The sequence below is a fragment of the Takifugu rubripes genome, chromosome 13 (genome assembly GCF_901000725.2).
Source record: "Takifugu rubripes chromosome 13, fTakRub1.2, whole genome shotgun sequence".
NCBI classification, from domain to species: Eukaryota; Metazoa; Chordata; class Actinopteri; order Tetraodontiformes; family Tetraodontidae; genus Takifugu; species Takifugu rubripes.
In genome coordinates, this window is record NC_042297.1 from 19,879,054 (window position 1) to 19,898,264 (window position 19,211).

The 19,211-nt window shown below is 44.9% G+C and overlaps 3 protein-coding genes across 5 annotated transcripts; 2 read left to right on the forward strand and 1 right to left on the reverse strand.

Annotated features, from left to right (window-relative positions):
• Nucleotides 1-517: 517 nt before the first annotated feature.
• Nucleotides 518-6,339, forward strand: ccpg1 (cell cycle progression 1). Of its 2 annotated transcripts, XM_029846797.1 has the most exons (11): nucleotides 518-656; nucleotides 1,397-1,486; nucleotides 1,717-1,834; nucleotides 1,982-2,067; nucleotides 2,143-2,332; nucleotides 2,442-2,534; nucleotides 3,039-3,362; nucleotides 3,607-3,722; nucleotides 3,911-4,024; nucleotides 4,277-5,421; nucleotides 5,560-6,339. In XM_029846797.1, exons 2-11 carry the CDS (start codon nucleotides 1,427-1,429, stop codon nucleotides 5,744-5,746), a joined length of 2,433 nt encoding a protein of 810 aa, XP_029702657.1. In that variant the 5' UTR covers nucleotides 518-656; nucleotides 1,397-1,426; the 3' UTR covers nucleotides 5,747-6,339. The 2 variants fall into 2 exon arrangements, with proteins under 2 accessions (XP_029702657.1, XP_003970093.2); XM_003970044.3 differs by lacking the exon at nucleotides 2,442-2,534.
• Nucleotides 6,163-9,388, reverse strand: pigb (phosphatidylinositol glycan anchor biosynthesis, class B). Its single transcript, XM_011610318.2, has 12 exons — nucleotides 8,939-9,388; nucleotides 8,689-8,818; nucleotides 8,430-8,547; nucleotides 8,235-8,339; nucleotides 7,994-8,124; nucleotides 7,779-7,919; nucleotides 7,630-7,681; nucleotides 7,332-7,543; nucleotides 7,151-7,215; nucleotides 6,866-7,085; nucleotides 6,485-6,662; nucleotides 6,163-6,418 (listed from the first exon to the last, which is right to left on the reverse strand). The coding sequence occupies exons 1-12, from the start codon at nucleotides 9,048-9,050 to the stop codon at nucleotides 6,305-6,307; spliced, it is 1,578 nt and encodes a 525-aa protein (XP_011608620.2). The 5' UTR covers nucleotides 9,051-9,388; the 3' UTR covers nucleotides 6,163-6,304.
• Nucleotides 9,389-11,377: 1,989 nt separating this feature from the next.
• On the forward strand, nucleotides 11,378-17,330 carry rab27a (RAB27A, member RAS oncogene family). 2 transcript variants are annotated; one of them, XM_003969982.3, is made up of 6 exons: nucleotides 11,378-11,546; nucleotides 14,043-14,211; nucleotides 15,475-15,560; nucleotides 15,637-15,740; nucleotides 16,108-16,231; nucleotides 16,489-17,330. In XM_003969982.3, exons 2-6 carry the CDS (start codon nucleotides 14,059-14,061, stop codon nucleotides 16,682-16,684), a joined length of 663 nt encoding a protein of 220 aa, XP_003970031.1. In that variant the 5' UTR covers nucleotides 11,378-11,546; nucleotides 14,043-14,058; the 3' UTR covers nucleotides 16,685-17,330. The 2 variants fall into 2 exon arrangements, with proteins under 2 accessions (XP_003970031.1, XP_011608619.1); XM_011610317.2 differs by lacking the exon at nucleotides 11,378-11,546 and adding an exon at nucleotides 12,087-12,224.
• Nucleotides 17,331-19,211: the final 1,881 nt, after the last annotated feature.

Genomic DNA, 19,211 nt, shown 5'->3' on the forward strand with positions numbered 1-19,211 from the left:
ATGCATTGACCATAACATGCATATATATGATATACATATTATATACCATTGTCCTTAAGACTGTAAAACCTTCTGCTTCATTATACTTTTTTGCCTCAAAATTCTTATCATTATAATGACTTATTTTGCTTGAAGCCTTCAGAGATTTGAGCATAACAGTACAGCAAAAACGATGGAAGATTATTTTATGACTGATCTGACCGAGCAACGTGGTTTAACAACAGTTGCTCCCAGCTCATAAACAGTGACCACGTGTTTTGGGGTTGGCTGTTGCAATAACGGAACGATGTGTGTGTTTTGATTTCTAATTCTTCACACAAAAAGCTGAAAAATAAGGTGACGACACCGCCTTGTTAACACTCGCTTTTCATTTAGAAGAATTAAATTGTAGGTACGCTGGCTTGTTTACGTTTTTATCCACACTGGTTATCTCCGCCCTCGCCGAACTTGCTTGACCGCCGCGCTTAATTGTGGGAAATGTAGTTCCAACTGGGCGAGGACTCGTTTCGAGCGGCGCCAGCCCTGGTGTATTAAACTACATTTACCGTCCGCCGCCAGAAACGCAGAGTTGTTAAGCGACATTGGGTGCGAAGGCGTACTGCAACAACTCTCCAGATAGATGTAAACAGCTACATCATTGTTGTTCGTCAACACGGGTAAGTTTTCGTCGGATTTTTTTGTTTTTCCTTCTTGGAGTCAGAGATTTCATGTCGCCTCTAAAGACATCAGTTACCCGCGTCCCTGGTTATATTTGAGGGGGCCGGTCATCGAGCAGGCGCTAATAATGAGCGTGTTTAGCCTTCTGCGCCACAACCGCTGAAACTTTGTGCACGGACGCCGCCACGTTTCGTGCGTCGCCTCCGTTTCTGGAGACGTTTCCACGGACCTGGGCTCCAGCTCCGGCCGTGGGTCCTGCCCATAGAGGTCACTGTCCGCCCGTCTGCCTCTTTCTTTTGTTTGGTTGTTTTGAACTTTTTCGTAGCCCAAACCAATTGACCAAAATCGCCTTTTTAAATAGATAAATAAATCTATACAGATGTTGTACGTCGCTATAAGTGTTCTTCGTGGATTTATACGAGTCAATAATGATGAAGAATTGCCAGTACATTTATCATGGAAGCGTGAAATGCGCCATTTTAAAGTATTTTACTGTACATCAAACTCAGATTTACACATAAGCCTAATTATTTACTGTCAATTAAAAAGTCTTTGCAATGTGTTAGTGGCTGTGGTGTTCCTGATTAAGTTATCCTCCATGACTCCATTTTCTTCTTCTATGGTCTGATATGAATGATGTGTTTATATTTGTACACTGTAGTATCTCATTTCTAACAATAGTAATCTGGTGAACTTGGATGTTGTTTTATCATCTGTCTGAACTTATTGTCTATTCTAGGTCACTGTACGTTACTGACATCCAACAGAAATGTCAGAGGCATCAAGTGACACTGAATCATCTTGTGGATGGACCATCATTAGTAATGAGGTATTAAATCTTTCTTACGTCCAGCAGTTTTATGTGTACCACGACGTTGACATTACATTCCCATTACATTCACGGGAATCCCAGCTCCCAAAATGTCCGTCACAAGATTGCACGATGATTTGCTCGGACTTTTGTGGCTTTATTGTTGCAGCGTTTTGTTGTTTATCTGCAATAAAGGTTTCAGGTATTCGTAGTTGTCGGGGTGTGATCAGGTGTTACTGTGTTTGCAGGGTTCCGATATTGAGACACTGGGAGCGGAGGCTGCTGTGGAATGTGGAACGGAGTTGTTGGAACATCCTCCAGTGGGAGAAACGAAGCTGGGGGACGCGCAGGCCCCCACATCTACTGGCAAGAACCCCCTTTTTTAGGTTTAACAGTGAAAATAAACTATTAACTGGCTCTCAATGACCAGATTTGGTCTTAAATGTTTTCCAGTCTCCTTATTTTCATGAATATTTGCGCTGCCCTGATTTTAATGCAATCATTTCTGTTCAGCTGACTGTGTTGAAGAAGAGCCCACTGACTCGCGTGACGAGACTCTGGTGGAACGAACCATAAATGAGACGTTGTATCAGTCGGAGGTGAGACATGAAAACGCTAAATAATAATGTTTGGCTTTTGTAGCTGCCGTCCTCAGTACGTTGTGTCTTCTCAAGGACGCCCCTGATGCCGGCGAGGTGGCCCCCGTCGCCCTGCTGTCGTCCAGTGATCACTCTGACATCGTCACCCTAAACTCTCGGGAGCATGTGCATGTGGCGGAGGGGGGGGCGGAGGAAGCTTCTGATGAAGACTTGTATCTTGGCACCCCCTGCAGCAGCCAGTACACCTTCACTCCCGCTGACACCGGTAGGTCACGGTGTCTTTATTTCTCCGGCTGATTGCAGGAGAAACCGTGAAGCACTTCCATAAAAACAACGTTTTTTTCTCTCTGCATTTTTCTTCAATGTCAAATCAGGTTTGATGTTGAGTCATTGGAAACTTCCACAGAGCCTAGTCACCTTAGGCTGCCGTCTGAGACGTCAGCTCACCGCAGGCAGCTCGTTTGCAGGTGGCCTGATCGTAACGAGAATGAGTTTGATGTGACGTTGCAGCAAACACCTGATCCAGTTGTTTGCTCACATGTGGGCCGCATGTCATGTTTACGTGTGTGGAGATGTGCCAGTTGACTTTTGTTCCGACCCCTGTGTATGTTCGGCCGTCTGTCTGAAATATCTGATAAAAATCTGCAACTTTACCATGAATGTTAGTGTTGGATGTTGAATCCTTTAAATGGAATTCGAGTGGTCTTCACTTTGATATTTTGACACGTGCTTTCTTAGATATTTAGCGCAAGGTAACAGCTAGAGGAGCAAATTTAGAGTAGCAACCTGTTGCTGTAACAAAACTGCAGCTCAAGATCACCTGATTCAACAATTGGAAGCTCTGCTGTACTTTTACCTGCATGATTAACAGACCTTTTTTGTTACCTTTAACTTATTTTTTTAACGGCATGAGCCTTTTGATCAAAACATTATGTACATTTTTAGAAAAATATTTCTGTCATTTTTACCAGGAAAGCAGCCGGAAATGACAACATCAAGCAGCAGCGAGGACGAGGAAGGAAGAAGCGGCACGACTGCCGTCCGAAGACGAAGGTTGAGAAAGAATACCACAAGCGTTGTGACAGAGGACGAGGAGCTGGACATGAGCCAGCATGAGGGGGAGGAGGAGGAGGAGGAGGAGGAGGAAGATGCAGAACAGCTGGAGACACAAACTGATGTTAAAGCTTCTTCTCTGGGAGTCCAAAATGTAAAAGAACACAAGAGCAGCGTCCTCAACAAGTGCGTTATGGTCGCCCTCATTATCGCTCTCAGCATGGGATTTGGACACTTCCATGGTAAAAACTTTACAGGTGTTGTAAATGTAATCACGCTGTAGCTGTGTCAGAATGAGGTCATTGGACTGTTTAGCGTTGTGGTTCTTATCTTCAGTGCTTATCTAAATTCTGAACGGTCTGGATATTTACACCCGCCCCAGTTTCGCTCCCTTCACCTCCATCATTCATACACATTTTGAATATTTCAATGTTTCTCCCCAACAGTTCCGTCAGTGACCTGATTGTGTATAAATCTGATTTACAGGCACGATTCAAGTTCAGGAACGACAGAAACCTGCAGAGAAAATCAGACTGAGGGAACTGGATGGCGTGAAAGACCTGCTTCAGCAGCACGTTGAAGACCAGACGCTGACAAACTGGGTCAGTGATCCACATTAAAGCAACAATCTCATTTTCATCAGAACAATCACTTTTGTGCGATGAGCAGCAGATCTAAAGATCATTTGAACATCTTCTTTACGTCAGCTCTTCTTTATTTTGTCAATCCTTCGATGCAGCCGCACTAAGACGATGTCAAATTCATCAGCAATCGGTTCTTTCGTTCTCAGAAGCAGAACCTGAATGAGCTGGAAGAGCAAGTGGTTATTTCACTCCTCGCAGAAATTGTGGACAAGTTGCAAAAAGAAAACCAGAAGCTCAGCACCAAACAGGCACAGATTCAGGTTGGTTAGTAAATTAGTTTAAGTCACAATGACCATGTCTTCACGCATTGGCGGCCAATTATTCGTATGTGTCCTCTCAGCTCCCAGACCTGCTACAATTATGACGCCACCAGCTCTAACATTCACATTTGCTGTTGTATATTGTGTTTTTAGGGTTTCCTTCCCTTTTTCCTGTAAGTGGTGTTAATACTGATGTGATGTGTATTTTGATACGACAACTATGCAATTATGACTGTTTTTGTTCCCATTAAGGCCCAGAGAGATTTTAAGATCAGGGAACTTGAAGCAGCAGAAGCTGGGGCCGACTCACTGCTGTCAGAAAACCAGAAGCTGAAGGACCAGCTGGAAGAGGAGAAGCAACTGGTCCAAAACTTCCAGAACCAGAACCTAGATATGCAGGCGGAGGCACAGACGCTGAGGGTGAAATTTAACCAGGAAAAGGCGGCGACAGATGAGCTGCAGACGGAGTTGAATCTCCTGAAGAGTCACATCGCTGCAGCTGATGAACAGTCGCTCTCAGAGGCCGAAGGGCTACAGACCCGCGTGAAGGAGCTGGAGAACAGACTCCATTTTGAACAGCAGCGCTCTGACATGTGGGAGAGGTTGTATGTGGAAACCAAAGAAGAAAGAGCCAAAGGAGATTCCGAACCAAAGGTGAAGAAACGAAGGTCGGGTGTGCCGCGGAAAGTGAAAGAGACGTTTGACGCTGTGAAGAACTCCACCAAGGAGTTTGTCTATTACCACAAGGAACAGATCAAAAAGGCCAAAGAAGTCATGAAGGAGAACATCAGGAGGTTTTCAGATTCTGTCAAATCAACCTTCCGGAACTTCAAGGACTCGGCCTCCACCTTGCTAGACAAAGCCAGGGGTTTTTATGACAAGAAAAATAATGGCAAGAAGGCAAAAGACACGTGGCAGCCCAGGCCTCTGCGTAAAGCCTCGCACCAATTTCAAGATGCCTTCCAGTTCCAGAGCAGCCACAAAACTCGGAAATCGGGAGAGAGCGCTGAGAAAGATCCGAACCCCGACAGGTCGAATCTGAACGGATGCTCCGGGGTCTTCGACTGTGCCTATCAGGAGTCCATGAGTCTTTTCAATGAAGCCATGGAGCCAATCAAAGCAGACGAGTTCCACCAGCTGCTGCGGAGCTACCTGCAGCAGGAAGCTCACACCTTCCACCACTGGAAAGACCTGGAAGTCTTTATTAGCAGCTTCTTCAACGATGGAGTGTTCGTCCACGACCTGATGCTGTTCACAGACTTTGTCAGTGATGTCGGGGACTATCTGACCGAGATACACAAGGACGACGGGTCCGACGGCGACGTCTTCCGAGGCTTCGAGGACTACATCTATCGGCACTTCTTCGGGGAGGCTTATATGAAAACATATCACCCAAAGTAAGTCTCATCTGGTAACATCAGAGTCTTAGAAGGAACAGGTGGCCATAAGGACCCAGTTGATGGGAGAAGTACGAGATTATGTGTTATGTTTGGAGGAGTTGTTTAACTGGAGGCTTTTGTGTTTGAATCCCTCAGTGGGCCGTTTCAAGGACCTGAACCAAACCCCAAGGAGTCCAGATCAAAGCGCCATTACAAGAGGCAGCAGCGAGCCAAAGCTCGGCCCAGAGACCAGAAGTGGAGCCGGTCAAAGAAAAACGCAGCCAGAAACATTGCTGACGTGAAAATCGAACTGGGTCCGATGCCGTTTGATCCCAAATACTGAAAATAGGTGATGCTGTTTTTGAGTTTGTGTGTTGATGCGTTCCTTATTTGAATTGACATGTTTGCACAATGTTTCCCCCCCCGTTTGCTACTGAATATTCCTGCTTTTGTTCTTAATGGAGCAATTTAATTAGATTCATGTGACAGAACAGACTTTAAACTATGACCTGATGCGGATTTCCCGGTGAAAAGAAACTGGTTGATCACTCGGATTGATGGTTGCAAATTCCTCAATTGGGAGCTAAAATCTTAAATTTAAAAAAGAGGCCACCTGGATGTTTCAGTCTAACGGGATACTTTTATTTTAACTTGCTGCTAATGAGGTTTTTTATGGAACAGGGGCTGTACTTTGCTTTCAGAGTTACTGTGCGAGTTTCCCACAGCCGGATCCGAAACTTGCGAAACACAACTGGAATATTAAATACCACCCCGACTTTATTTCTCAGCCATTTTCAAGTGCGACAGTGACAGAAATGCCTGTAAAAATGAGTTTGTTTAAACGTGAGTAGCAAAGACACATTATCCGACAGTTTCACACAGGAAAATGTTCCAGTGTTTCTCAGTGCCGTTGATAAATAAAGATGCTTCCTCCAACTTTTCCCTCAGGGAAATGAGTGTGAAAAATCTCTGACGTCTTGACAAAATTATTGGATTGCAGGAATGCCAAGATTTCCTAAAACACAGAGCCCCAGTTATTAACACGAAGTTGACGATTTACAGGTAAATAACTTAATCTCACCTTTTCCAAGACGTCAAACAAAACCAGATGGGTCGGTACAGAGTGTTTGTATGGGAACGAGGTCCTAAGCCAAAGAAGAGGGTTGTCATAGAAACGGTCAGCTTCATCAATATAACCATCTTCTCCAAGGTCTGGCGGGCACTCGAGGAACCTCATCGTGATTGGACAGTGGACGTGGCTGCAGAGTCAACGTTGATAGCCTTAAATACTAATACAGTAAAAACTGACAGTTTAAAACAAACATCTGGGTTTAATTATTTTATATAAGTGCACTTTAAAGCCACGGCAGATGCTAAACAGACAATTAAATTCATTTAATCGAAGAACGACAAAAGGGAATGGGAAATAACGGCGCAGGCTTCAGGAGACGTAGACCTGTACCTGTAAAAAGGTGTGGAGTGACAGGGCATGAGGAAGAGGACGTCTGGCTGTGGGGGGCTGGAGATGCTGCTGATGTCACAGAGCGTTCCAAGATGGCTCATGGTGTCCAGAGGGCCTCGCTGGTGGATCAGACCGGTGTACAGACCTGCAGCAAGGTTGCTCACTAACAGGAAGAATGCTGCAGCCCGTCGCCACGATTTTAAACTGGCCAGAGATATTCCTGCAGTAGGAGACGTGTTAAATCCCATCTATGGCGATGGAGAAAGACGACAGTGAGGAACCCACCAGAGAAGACCAGACAGAAGGGCAGCACCGGATAGATGAACCGGAACTCTTTATGAGGAAGGAAACTGAAGCGGAAAGAGAAAAATGCATCAGATTTTCTGTAATCATGACCAGTTTATGATTGGCTGCTCTCGGGTCACATGGCTACCCATGTGACCATGTGAGTGCACAAACAAATCACCTGTATATCACAAGTGTCCAGAGAACAGCTGCCAACAGGACTTTATATCTTTTGAAGGCGAGGAAGCAGCCGTGGAGAAAGAGAGGAAGATGAGGGCCGATGACGACAGGAAACCCCTGAGTGAAGTACCAGTGCCAGGGATGAGAGCCGTAGAAATCTGCCACGCTGTGCAGGACGTTAAACTTCAGGAAGTTGAACTGAACCAGGGTCCACTAACAAAAACAAGGAAATCATCAACTTATATTGGACCTCAAATATCACCTGATCACCTCAAACCTGTTTGGTACGGGAGTTTTACCTTTTCATAGAAAATACAGTCGATCAAGGTCGAAACCACCAAAGCTGAAGCCCTAAAACCAAAATTAAAACGAAAAAAATAAGATTGAAGGAACAGTAACAAGAGGGTTAAAAAAAAAAGACAGAGGACGTTGGATTAAAGGTACCAACCCGATGGGAAAGAATGTGTGAGTGACAAGTTTCAGCTTGTCATCTTCCTTCCAAAAATGGTAGATAAGCAGAGGAAGCCAGACAATCAGGGCGGTTGGCCGGACGATGATGGCCAAGGAGACCAGAGCCACATATTTCTTACTGAAAAAAACAAACCAATGAATCAGTAATCTACATTTAAGAAGGGAAGTGAGAAAGATGTAGGGAAGAAAGACCTGCTGTGTGTTTTGGACTCCGGGAGCGGGAAGTAAAAAAGAGCCAGGCAGGTGATGGTGGTCTCCATGCTGTTGGTCAGAGTTCTGGTGCAGCAGTACCATGAGAACCACGAGCACAGATAGCAGAAGAACTGTACACAGGACAGGAACCGTCACAACACTCCGAATGTGACAGATAACTGCAGTGCACAACCAGCCATTTAGCTGCTTCAGTAGTGCTGACAGTAGTATACGTGCTCACCGTCCATGCTGCAGTGTCACGGTTTTCCAAAGTCCGGATGAGAAAGAAGAATTTTACATCTGCAAATGCTGCCAGGAGTGCTTGGAATATTCGAGGAGTCCATATCTGCAGGGGGGAGAATGGCAACATGACAAAACAAGGGTAAATATTCAAAAATCAAAATTTACACATGATGTACATGATTTGCGAACTTGCCAGGAGATAGGCCGAGTCACAGTTTATGTAGTATAATATCTTGTAAATGAACGCAAAGACAAGCGGATAGGAAAATCCTCTTAATCCTGATTTCCATTCCCAGGTCAGGTACCCATAAGTTTCACTGTTAAGGTTGTCCATAAAAATCTAATCATTGCTTTTAAGCAATAACAAAAATATACATTTTGAAAGTATATTCCAAAATTTTACAATGAAATCACATTAATTGCCAGTACTTATGATACTGGGTAAAGGATATTTGAAGACCATATGATGGGAGACTTCCAGAGACTGCCAGTACTCATCAGGGACGAAGCTGCTCTGAACCAGGAAGCAGTTGATTAATCGGAATACCACGCAAAACACAACTGTTCTGGCGAGCAGGACTCCTATGGAATGTTTTTGAAAACAGAGATTACTTAATTTTAGTCTTCAACATTCAAGCCACCAACAAACACGGTCCATATTTGTTGCCAAACGGCAAATTGTAATATCCTGTAAGAGCCCACCATCGTTAAGAGCTGATGCGTCATTCTTTAAGTACAGTTGGGATTTTCGTTTCCGTAATTTCACCTCTTTATCTTTATTTCCAAATTTCAGGCGTGTTCTAATGTTCTCCATCAGGAATCATTGTGTCTGAACAAGACTGATCTGCTTAAACTAAGCGACAGAAAGGCATGAAGCTGCTTAGAATGTGCCGAACGTGAACAACCTGCAAAATCTTTCTTTTGACACAGCCCAAAATTGTTTGTGAAATACTAATTCCAGCAAATACCAAAGTTTTCTCGTTTACAACCACAGTATGCCCACACTGCTTCCGGGTTTACACAAGCTTCCGGTAAGTTGTTGTCTCTCGATTTCAAAATAAACCTTCCACACACAGGCGCAAATGGGCCCTGGACTCTACAACCGCCATGAAGGACCCTTTTCGAAATAACTGAATTGAGAGTATTCCGATAATCATCAGAACATATTTCTAATCCTAACGTGACATCAATTCCATTGATAATGTACTTTAATTTTGAGGGGAACAAAGGAATTGCACACAAGCATATTCCGTTGTTCGTCGCTAGGGGGCGAGCTGTGTAAAGACTTCCTGTTCAGCTGCGATCGCCATCGTAGAAGAAGAAACTGTCAACAGCACGTAAGTGTCCTTGGCATCGAACCTGTTTTTCCAACTTCTGCTTTTAATGTCTCTGCGATGTTTATCAGACATATTTAAGAAAACATCACGAATGTTTTGAAGAGAGCCCAAAACGAGTTAAACGCCTATAACGAAGTCAGTTTAAGATCTACACAGAACATCTAAGCTGGCTGACACTTTATAAGCACCCGCGACGTCTATTTTCATAAACATTAACGTACATCTAAATTAAAATACATATTCTGTAATATGTATTGTCCTACAAGTCATGCTTAAGGAACTGAGTTGGTGTTCTGCTGTGGAAATTATTTTGTCTATTGAGGCTACACAAGAAAGAAAATACTCCAATTTAAAAGCCATAAACCTTAATTTGAAGTGTCTGTCTTAACACTATTATGTTTGTTCCTCAGGTTCATATCTGGCACAGTTTTGTGGTTTGATCCTGAAAGAGGCCATGATTAGAAGAAGGATCCCCTTTACGCAGATTGCTTTAGTCACGCTGATTGGAGTTGGCGGTGGGGTTTATATCTACAGACCTTATTTTGTGAAAAACATGAAGACGCCAGTGGAGCAAAATCAGAATGTGCCAAAGAAACAGAGCGAAACATAACCCCCCACAATCTTGGGCAAAAGCAATGGATGAATTGGATGAATTCACGGACCCTTTGTGTTCTTGTGTGTTGGTTCCTAAATAAACAAGCATTTGGGCTTTGATTTGCCTCCTTTTTGATGCTTCTCCTTGATGTCGATGTGGATCAGTTATTTAGTTAAGACGCCTCCTGAACATCCCCCTGCGGAAACGTCGTTTCGGGTGTAACAGCTGGAAGAGACCGACCGCTGCGGGCCCTTTCCCGTCTGGCGGAAGCGGAAGTGCTGCCCGAGACCCGGAAATGAGAAAGGAAACACTTGTTTACCAATTACGTAATCGAACCCAAGAAACTGAATGTTAATTTATACAAGTGTATGAGAAAAAAAACACAATTTGCAAATTTGTGAATCATGATTATAGCTAGACCAGGGGTCAGCAACCTAAAATGTTAAAAGAGCCACATTGGACAAAAAAAAAAACCCAAACCTGTCTGGAGCCACAAAAAGTTAAAAGCCAAAAGTTAAAAAGTTAAATTGCAAAATGATAAGCAGGCTACAAATAAATAATTATCATTCATAATTAAATGTTTATTTTCCCTGCAGCGCACCCTGTACGATGGTGCTTCAAGTTTAAATTCCATTATAATTAGATGTTGAAATTAAATATTTACTATACACATTCATACAGCATTGGAAAACTTTAAGAATGTTTGTCATGTTTTCCTCCTACAGAAATTATATTAAAACAAAAATATATTCACACCATCCAGGGAGCCACTAGGGCGGCGCCAAAGAGCGACATGCGGCTCCAGAGCCGCGGCTTGCCGACCCCTGAGCTAGACTATCATGTACAAAAGCCACATTTGTTTTCTCTTCTGGACCACTATATCCCTTTCAGAGTCACAGGGAAGATGCTGGAGCCCATCCCAGCTGCATATATAAACTTGCATTCATTTAATTCAGAAAGCTAAATCTTAATAAGCATTAACCGAAACCTGAATAACTGTTTGAGATCTAAATCCTTTAGTGGCCAACGTATTCTTTAAGAAACTTTCCCCCCCTTTACAGTCTACAGCCCTACATTATTTTAAGCTCAAAACAGTCCATAATCACCGATGTGAAGTTAGGCTTAAACTAGTTGGACCGTTTCAGGGATTGTTTGGTTTGACTGCCCTGTAATGCCAGTAGTACCCGCGGGGCGGCGCTGTTTCACAGCAGGAACCCCGGAAAGCGCCGCTCAGTCAAAAGTTGCTCTGATGTCGACTCACGGCTTAGAAGCGACGGAGAAACTAAAGTCTTCATTTAGTCACCTTTCTGTCATCAGCCGCCTCTTCCACATATTTGTTCCTTCGTTTTGACCAGGACACTGCGCGACAGGAGCGCTAGTAAGTAGTTGAACCGTTTCCAGGAAATGTTAGTCGAAATTGTCTGTAGCATCTGTCAGGAATTAGCGAGTGTTTGAGAAGTTAATTATTTTTGTTTGTTTGTCTCCACTCGGTTACCTGCATTGTTGATGGAACACCTGTCAGGTCAATGCAAACGTGCTTTCGCTTGTTCCACCTGCCTTATTTTCGGATCCTCGCCGTTTCTCGACACTTGTTTTTACTCTTAACTGCTCCCTCAGTTTGTGGTGTTTCCTCGGGCAGATTTCACGTCGCTAACATTGACTAAAGCTTTAAACCCTTTGGATTCCCTCGTCTGACGCTCCTGAAGTGACCGTGTTTGGGAGCGCGAGCAGCGCGGACGCCACGTGAGGACCAGCTGAGGCAAATTGGCAGTTTTACATTTGTTACACTCATTTCATTTGAATATTTGTCTCTCAGCCTGGAACCACTTTTATGTTCCTCCCTCTCGGGCGCTGCTGCAGATAAATCCCCTCCAGGAATTTTAATAGGGCAGATAGTCACCGACTGTGGCTGTCAGGGGGTCTTAAAGACCATGTTGCCCCAGGCTGGTGGTGCGTTTCTTCTCTGACTTCATCACCATTGTTGTGCTGCGCCCTTTGGTTGCACATCCGGATCTTTCCAAGGAGCCTGCTGGCCTCTGTTGGACCGCTGCCCAGGGTGGGTCTCCCGCTTCTCCTTGACAAATGATTAAAGCCACGTTTTAGTTTCCTGGTCTGAGTGGCAGCAAACACAGCTGCCACGGTAGCTGGGAACTGCCCCGGTAGCTGGGAACTGCCCCCCAGCGGACAGCATGCGTGCAGATGTTGAGGCAGACCTCTCCGATCGTCTACGTGAGGACACCAAGAGTTTAAAGCAGACTGGTAATGTGGAATAGAGCTCCAACATCTGCAGTAAATGCTGTAAGTTGCTGTTTGCTTTGGTGCAGCACTTTAGATGTGGCCGGGTGGCGGCAGCAGCACAGATGTTGGGGGGCATCTCTGGGGGGGCATCTCCACTGTAGTGGAGGGCATCTCTGGGGGGGCATCTCCACTGTAGTGTCCATAAATGCCTGCTGGTCTCCAGCACTCGGTTGAAGAACATTTCTGCCGTGTGTCTGCGACCGTCGGTGACGTCCATGTTCTGGTCCCCCCCCCCCCCAGTCTGCAGCAGCTCAGCTTCTCGTGCGAACCTTCGCACTCCACGAAGTGTTGGATAACGTGATGGCGGTAATCTGCGAGCACAACGGAGCCTTGTTCCCAGTCCGCCGTGACGGGTTTACGGCCGCGTCGGGATTCAAACTCTAAATTAGCCGGAGGGAACAAAATCAGAGCACTAATTGTTTTGCCAGACACGGTTTGGGACAGAGGGGGCACTCTAACCAGAAAATGGATGCAATATTTTGGGTTCTAGCCCAGGTTTGCTGCGCACGTTCTGCAATAATATGAGCTTTATTCACAGGGAGCAGGGGACAGTTGCCGTGTTGATCAACCATTTTTAATTCTGCATTAAAATCCTCTTGTAATGACGCCAGTTTTCCTCCGAACAGAATCCGTACTGTTTGAAGTTCTGAGTAGTTACGACACCACACAAGTCACTAATCTCCATCCTTTCTCATCTAATTATTCAAAGCAAAAACAAAGTCATTTGCAGTCACAACTGGGACTCTGTCAACTACTGAAAAACACTGTTGTTTTTTTACTGAAACCTTAATTTGATGTGTTCTGGCCTTTTATGGTGGCACATTTATCATGGATGTTACACGAGACCTTAAGCTGCTTCGTGCCACATTTGAGAATTCCACTGGTGCGTTAAAGCCGGAGAATAAAACAGGGTTTTACACACTGGTCATATGACCTGGATTGTTTGGAACCGGTCTCCCGTGTCCAGTGAAGTTTTCTGAATGACTGGACACCGTCGTGTGCGTGCCCCCGTTAAGGTCTCGTTAAAGGAGATGTTTCGTTTAGGGAATTTGAAATGACAGTTTAGGTGCAACGTGTGTGTTTATACGTGTGATTTCAGATAGAGGACGTAGAAAATGCTGACTGCCCTGTGTCAGGGTGATGCAACACCCTGTTTTTACACCTATTAACCCACAGTGCCACACACTGTAGAAAATACTGTGTGTGTGCGCGTGTGTGTGTGTGACTCATGCAGTGTTATGAAAGCAACCTTCAATTTTGAGGGCTTTTTTGTTGGCTGAAACACAATCTGGTGTGTCAGACTGTGGGTACAGTTGCACAACGACAGTGTTTTTTATTTTAATGAATCGACATGAGGGGACACGTCGAGGAGCGGCGGTGACTGGTGTGTGTCCTCCTGAATGTCCAGGGTGTATTTCTGAGTGGTGTGTTGTGTTGGGATGGATCGCAGCACCACCAGGACCCTGATCAGGAGCGGGTAGAGGTGATGGAACGGATGGATTCTTAAAAAGGAGACTATCCGAGGGTGTGAGACTGTAACTGCTGTTGTTGAGTGGTGTGTGTTTGTGCGTTGCAGAACTGAAGCACTCACTATGTCTGATGGGGAATACGATTACCTCATCAAATTCCTAGCACTGGGTGACTCTGGCGTGGGCAAAACCAGCTTCCTCTACCAGTACACCGACGGCAAGTTCAACTCCAAATTCATCACTACAGTCGGGATCGACTTCAGAGAAAAAAGAGTGGTAGGTTTGCTGCTCTTTGTCTGGGCAATGCTGCTTTTCCTGCTTTTAGCATGTTTAATCCTATTTTCTGCTGCGATTAAAGGCTCTTAACTGCATTCTTCCTCCTTTTCCTAACCACATCAAGACTACAGGAATGTCCAGACAGGTCTGAGCCACGTCAGGAGCGGGAGGCACCACCCGCCTCAGGGAAAACCACTTAATACCACTAATACAGCAGCGTGAGCAGAGTTCAAATATACTCAGGCTTTAAGGCTGCTGACCAGTCAGAGCCCAAGAGCCACATCAGACACGTGAACATCACCTCATCCTCCTCACACCGACCTCTGCTCAGACAGATTTATTAGAAATGTCCCACACCAACATGATGATGACAGAATTTGGCCTCTCCAGACCACGGGCCAGTCACAGGCCACAAACAAAAATAGAATAATTAAAATATCTTTTTTTCTCTTACTGTGCATGTTGCTCAGTGGGACTTCTGGCATTCCTTGCTTTGGGTGTCAGTCAGAACAGATCGATGCTTTGGTTTCACGTGTTTCAGGGTAGAAAACACAGACTCGCAGACGTGTGTTGACCCAAATATTGACAGGATCTTAAGCGCAGCCTGTTTGACATTGGGCTATTTTTCCATTGGCCCCTTCCCTTAAAGCAGGTTTCAGTTGGTCCTCCTCACAGAGATCGATCATCAGCTGCAGCCTCATCTGTGACCGGCGGGGCTTTAAAACAGTGCGGGGCATTTAAAAGGGGCAACGAGGAACGCGATCTGTGGCCTTTTCAGTTGTAGATCACGGAACCGGGTCACCAAGCTTTCGTGCAGATTTTCCTGCCATTTTGAAAGCGAACTTCACACTAATTGTTTACTCAAAAGATCTCGTCCCTACTGAGAAACTTGGTGTTTTCATCTAACGCGCATGCGAAGCGAACGCGCACATTAAAAAACACAAACCCAAACTTCGATATGAACATTAGAGCCGCGGGTGGGCCCGGCCTGGTCTAATTTATACAATTAGAACCAGGTTATTCTTCACTTGTTGATCTCTGCACAAATAACCAGCAGGTAAAATACACTCTACATTTACATGCTGTGTCTTTATCCACAGGTGTTTACATATTTCCTGTGTTCAACATCTCTGGAGTGGAAAACTGTTGGGCTTTGAATAGATGTGTGGCAAAAAGTTGTTTTCCTCTTTAAACCTCACATCGATGTCTTTAACCTCCATATTGTGTGGATGTCATGAAGCAACCCGCCTGTTTTGGTCTCAGATTTACAGATCTTCTGGCGCTGATGGATCCTCAGGTCGGGGTCAGAAGATCCACCTGCAGCTCTGGGACACCGCAGGGCAGGAAAGGTGCGCCGGCTTCTTTTTGTCACGTTCTCCTGCTTTGATCTCCTTTGATCCTCTCCCCTCCCCTCGATGCCTTCAGGTTTCGGAGCCTGACGACGGCGTTCTTCCGGGACGCCATGGGCTTCCTCCTCCTGTTCGACCTCACAAACGAACAGAGCTTCCTCAACGTCAGAAACTGGATGAGTACGTCTCGGCGTGTTTGATTTCAATCGTTTTACAGTTGATTGCTGTAATGAATTCATTTTCTTTTTTTGCCTAAAACCATCTCGAGGTTATAAAGTGCGTCAGTCGGGATTTCATTTGGCGTTTTTCAAACCTGCTCCGTGGCAACAAGGTTGTGAAATTCCGAAATGTTTGTTTTTAACTGTTATGTGGACAGTTTAATTGGGGATGTTTTAAATATATGAGCAGACAAGCAAGTTTGTTCCTGTTTGGTTTTTGAATTAACCCTCCACCTGCAGGCTCCACTGCTTTAAAGTCGCATCTTCATTTCAGCTCATTTTGGGATAAATTGCATTTTCCGAGCACTAAATCGGTCGCCGTCTGTCAGGTCAGCTGCAGGTTCACGCGTACTGTGAAAGTCCAGACGTCATCCTGTGCGGGAACAAATGTGACCTCGTGGATCAGAGGGCAGTGAGCGAAGAAGCGGCGCGAGACCTGGCGGAGACGTACGGGTATGTTTGGACTCATCTCACAGAACCTCTCCCTCGACTGTTTGTCAAGGAGGCAGTGGCGGCATTGTTTGCCAAAGTCTGCATGGGAATGTCAGCCCGATTCGGTCGTCTTCCACGAGCAAATATTTGCGTTCATGTACACGACATCCTGCTAGACACGCCTCTACTAAAAACAGAGCGGCGTGCAGCAGCATATGGAATGTTTAAAGCCTGATGAATCATCCAGTGACTCCTAATCAGCCTTTGCCTTCGCACAGGATCCAATACTTTGAGACGAGCGCTTCAAACGGACAGAACGTCAACCAGTCTGTGGACCTGCTGCTGGACCTCATCATGAAGAGGATGGAGCGCTGCGTGGACAAGTCCTGGATCCCCGACGGCACCGTCAGAGTCAACGGGAACGTGAAAGCGGAGGTGTCGGAGGGCCCCGAGAAGAGCAAATGCGCCTGCTAAAGTAACAGGGAGCCGGTATTTTTCACCGGCAGAGGGCGGAGACACGCGGCAGCGTGCACGATCGCGCCGCGGTTATGGATTATATACGAAAAAATTAGAATGATTTCTGATGGTTCAGTGGTCTTTTGAGGAATGCACACAAACAGAAGCACGTGCGTGCGTATATTAGGTGACCTATAGCTCAGATTTAGTTTGCATTAATGTGTTGTCTTTGTTACACCAGGGCCAAGTGCATTTTAATTGTCATCCGCCAGATCTATTTTCCTGTATAATGTTTGCCTGGATTCCAAGTGCACGTGACTCGGGATGCACTTTCTGCTGTTACGCTCACGCATTTATGTCAGAAATTTGCTTTTCTGCCATTGTTGTACTACTGATTCTCTAATGAATGTAAAGATGCGGCCGCCATCTTTTACCTAATAATTAGATACTTCACAAACGCAACACTGGAGCATCTTGGTGGAAACTTCTCAGCTGATATTGTTTTGCTTACAAATTCATATTATTTATGTGACTGTAATTCCTCCTGGATAAAAGGGTGAATGTAAAATTAGGGAGACTGAAAGAAAATATTTCAGATTTCAAATTATGTTTTAGTGTGCATTTTTATGTCCAAAATAAAGTTTTATATATGTAAACCTTGCAAGAATGTCTGCGTTAACCCTCTGAGACGCCTTCAAAAAAGTTTTCATTTTTACACCTCAGAGAAAACCACAAAAATCTATTTTCAACTTGCTAAATTCAAATTAGATTAGATCTGATCTCATTATTGCAGCCTTCTAAATGCAAGAGAATAGTTGCAACGTTTGGTAATGTGCTTCAGTATTTTTACCATTTTAGATAGTTGAAGCACTGTTTGCACAAAAATGTGATCAACATCAATCTGTAGAATCCATTTCCTAAGGGCATCACTGCTCAATATTGTTTTATTTAATTATTGAAACACAGAATCTCACATTATTCATGTAATATTCCCACTTTTATAATATAACACATTGGTCCTGTTTCAGAAGAACAGAAATATTCCAATAAAGCCCACAAGACGGCGGCATCGAGGCTCCTCCACTCCATTACTATGGTTCTCCGACGCAGGTTGTTATATGAGTTTTGTGCTCTCCGGGGTGAAGCAGACATTAAACTACCAACCAGCTCACCAACTCCGGTAATGGAAGCGTGAGTGAGAGTTTCCTGGCTTTGGCGTCTGCAAAGAACTCCAGACTGCTGCGCTCAACACCGGCTCGGTCCGCCAGGCGGCGCTGTTGCCCCGGCGGTTGGTTTGCAGCCTTGCAGCCACGAAGAAGAAGTGGACTTTGGAGCAGGTTTGTTTTGGTAACGAAACAGCCTAAATACTAAAGTCCTGCTGTGAGAAAGCCTAAAAACAGGAGTGTTGTGTACAAGTTTAATTACACCTTTACTGAAATACGGTGCCGTTGTTGTTGCTTCGGCAACACACTTCTCTTAATTAACTAGATAAAGGGAAAACATAGGAATTTGGTTCTCAATTCGCGGACTGCACAAGCTTACATTGATGGTTATCATAGTTATTGTATATTCAGATGCATTAAAGAGGTCAGACAAGACGAGATCAGTTTTTGTTCGAGTTTTGCTGTTTTAATGTGGATAGGAGTGATTAAAAGGGTGTCAGTTTATACAGGGGAAAGGTGGCGGGTGGAAGATGTCAATCCAGATGTTCCGATTCAGGAGCAGCACCAGCAGGTTTCTGTACAAGTCATTCGGATAGTAGAGCGGATAGTTTAATACAAGTGCAACGGGCTCTTTTCAGGATCCAGATGATGGCTATGAGGGCCACAGCTTTGCCTGCTTTTTAAACATTTAGAGAGAAAGTGGGCTCCTGTTCAGATCCTTTTCATTGGTTCCCCTCGACATTTAACACAATCCAAGCCCACATTCTAGCCGGGCACCTTTAAGAACGATTGGCTTAAGGTCCAACGGCAGAAATCTGGCCTCGCACAGCAGTAAGATCAAGCAGCAAATATGACAAAGAATCTGAGGACCTTTGACTCTTGACTCTCTCCTCTAATTATCAAGGCCAAGGGGCTTTGATCGACTATATACGGGTTAAAGTTGACCACAGCCACAGAGTGGCAGGCGTGCACTTTGTGTGACATCGGAATGTCTGTCGTCATACTTTAGCACCTCCTTGAAGAGGCCCAGGACCGCACACACAAATGCAGTTATTTGTAAGTTAACATAAGAGTTGAGTGGGTCAGTGGGGTCAGAGGTCACAGTGATATCTGAAGATGGATATAGAGAGTGGGGGAGGAGAGAAGAGAGGAGGGTGTGTGAATTATACCAGGGGCCACACCTCCTCTGGTTTACTGTTTTCTTTTTCAGGCAGGCAACAGAATCAAGCGTGATTCTCAGTGAGGTTGCTGCACCTTCAGCAATAGAGTCGACCTCAGCAGGGCTCAGATTATAATGACTGATCCCTGGGGAAACACACGGTGGTCCTGGGATCAGCACAGGGATCACTTCCTTAAACTTAGCTACAGCATTAATCATAAAT

Excerpts from the sequence above, each read along its gene's own strand:
- ccpg1 (XM_029846797.1), top strand. The coding sequence starts at position 1,427 with ATGTCAGAGGCATCAAGTGACACTGAATCATCTTGTGGATGGACCATC. Across the intron at positions 1,835-1,981 it reads GCAGGCCCCCACATCTACTG|CTGACTGTGTTGAAGAAGAG; the intron begins GCAAGAACCCCC and ends ATTTCTGTTCAG. Across the intron at positions 3,723-3,910 it reads ACCAGACGCTGACAAACTGG|AAGCAGAACCTGAATGAGCT; the intron begins GTCAGTGATCCA and ends TTTCGTTCTCAG.
- pigb (XM_011610318.2), bottom strand. The coding sequence starts at position 9,050 with ATGGAGAACATTAGAACACGCCTGAAATTTGGAAATAAAGATAAAGAG. Across the intron at positions 7,920-7,993 it reads GAGTCCAAAACACACAGCAG|TAAGAAATATGTGGCTCTGG; the intron begins GTCTTTCTTCCC and ends TGTTTTTTTCAG. Across the intron at positions 7,216-7,331 it reads TGGACACTTGTGATATACAG|TTTCCTTCCTCATAAAGAGT; the intron begins GTGATTTGTTTG and ends TTTCCGCTTCAG.
- rab27a (XM_003969982.3), top strand. The coding sequence starts at position 14,059 with ATGTCTGATGGGGAATACGATTACCTCATCAAATTCCTAGCACTGGGT. Across the intron at positions 15,741-16,107 it reads CAACGTCAGAAACTGGATGA|GTCAGCTGCAGGTTCACGCG; the intron begins GTACGTCTCGGC and ends GCCGTCTGTCAG. Across the intron at positions 16,232-16,488 it reads GACCTGGCGGAGACGTACGG|GATCCAATACTTTGAGACGA; the intron begins GTATGTTTGGAC and ends GCCTTCGCACAG.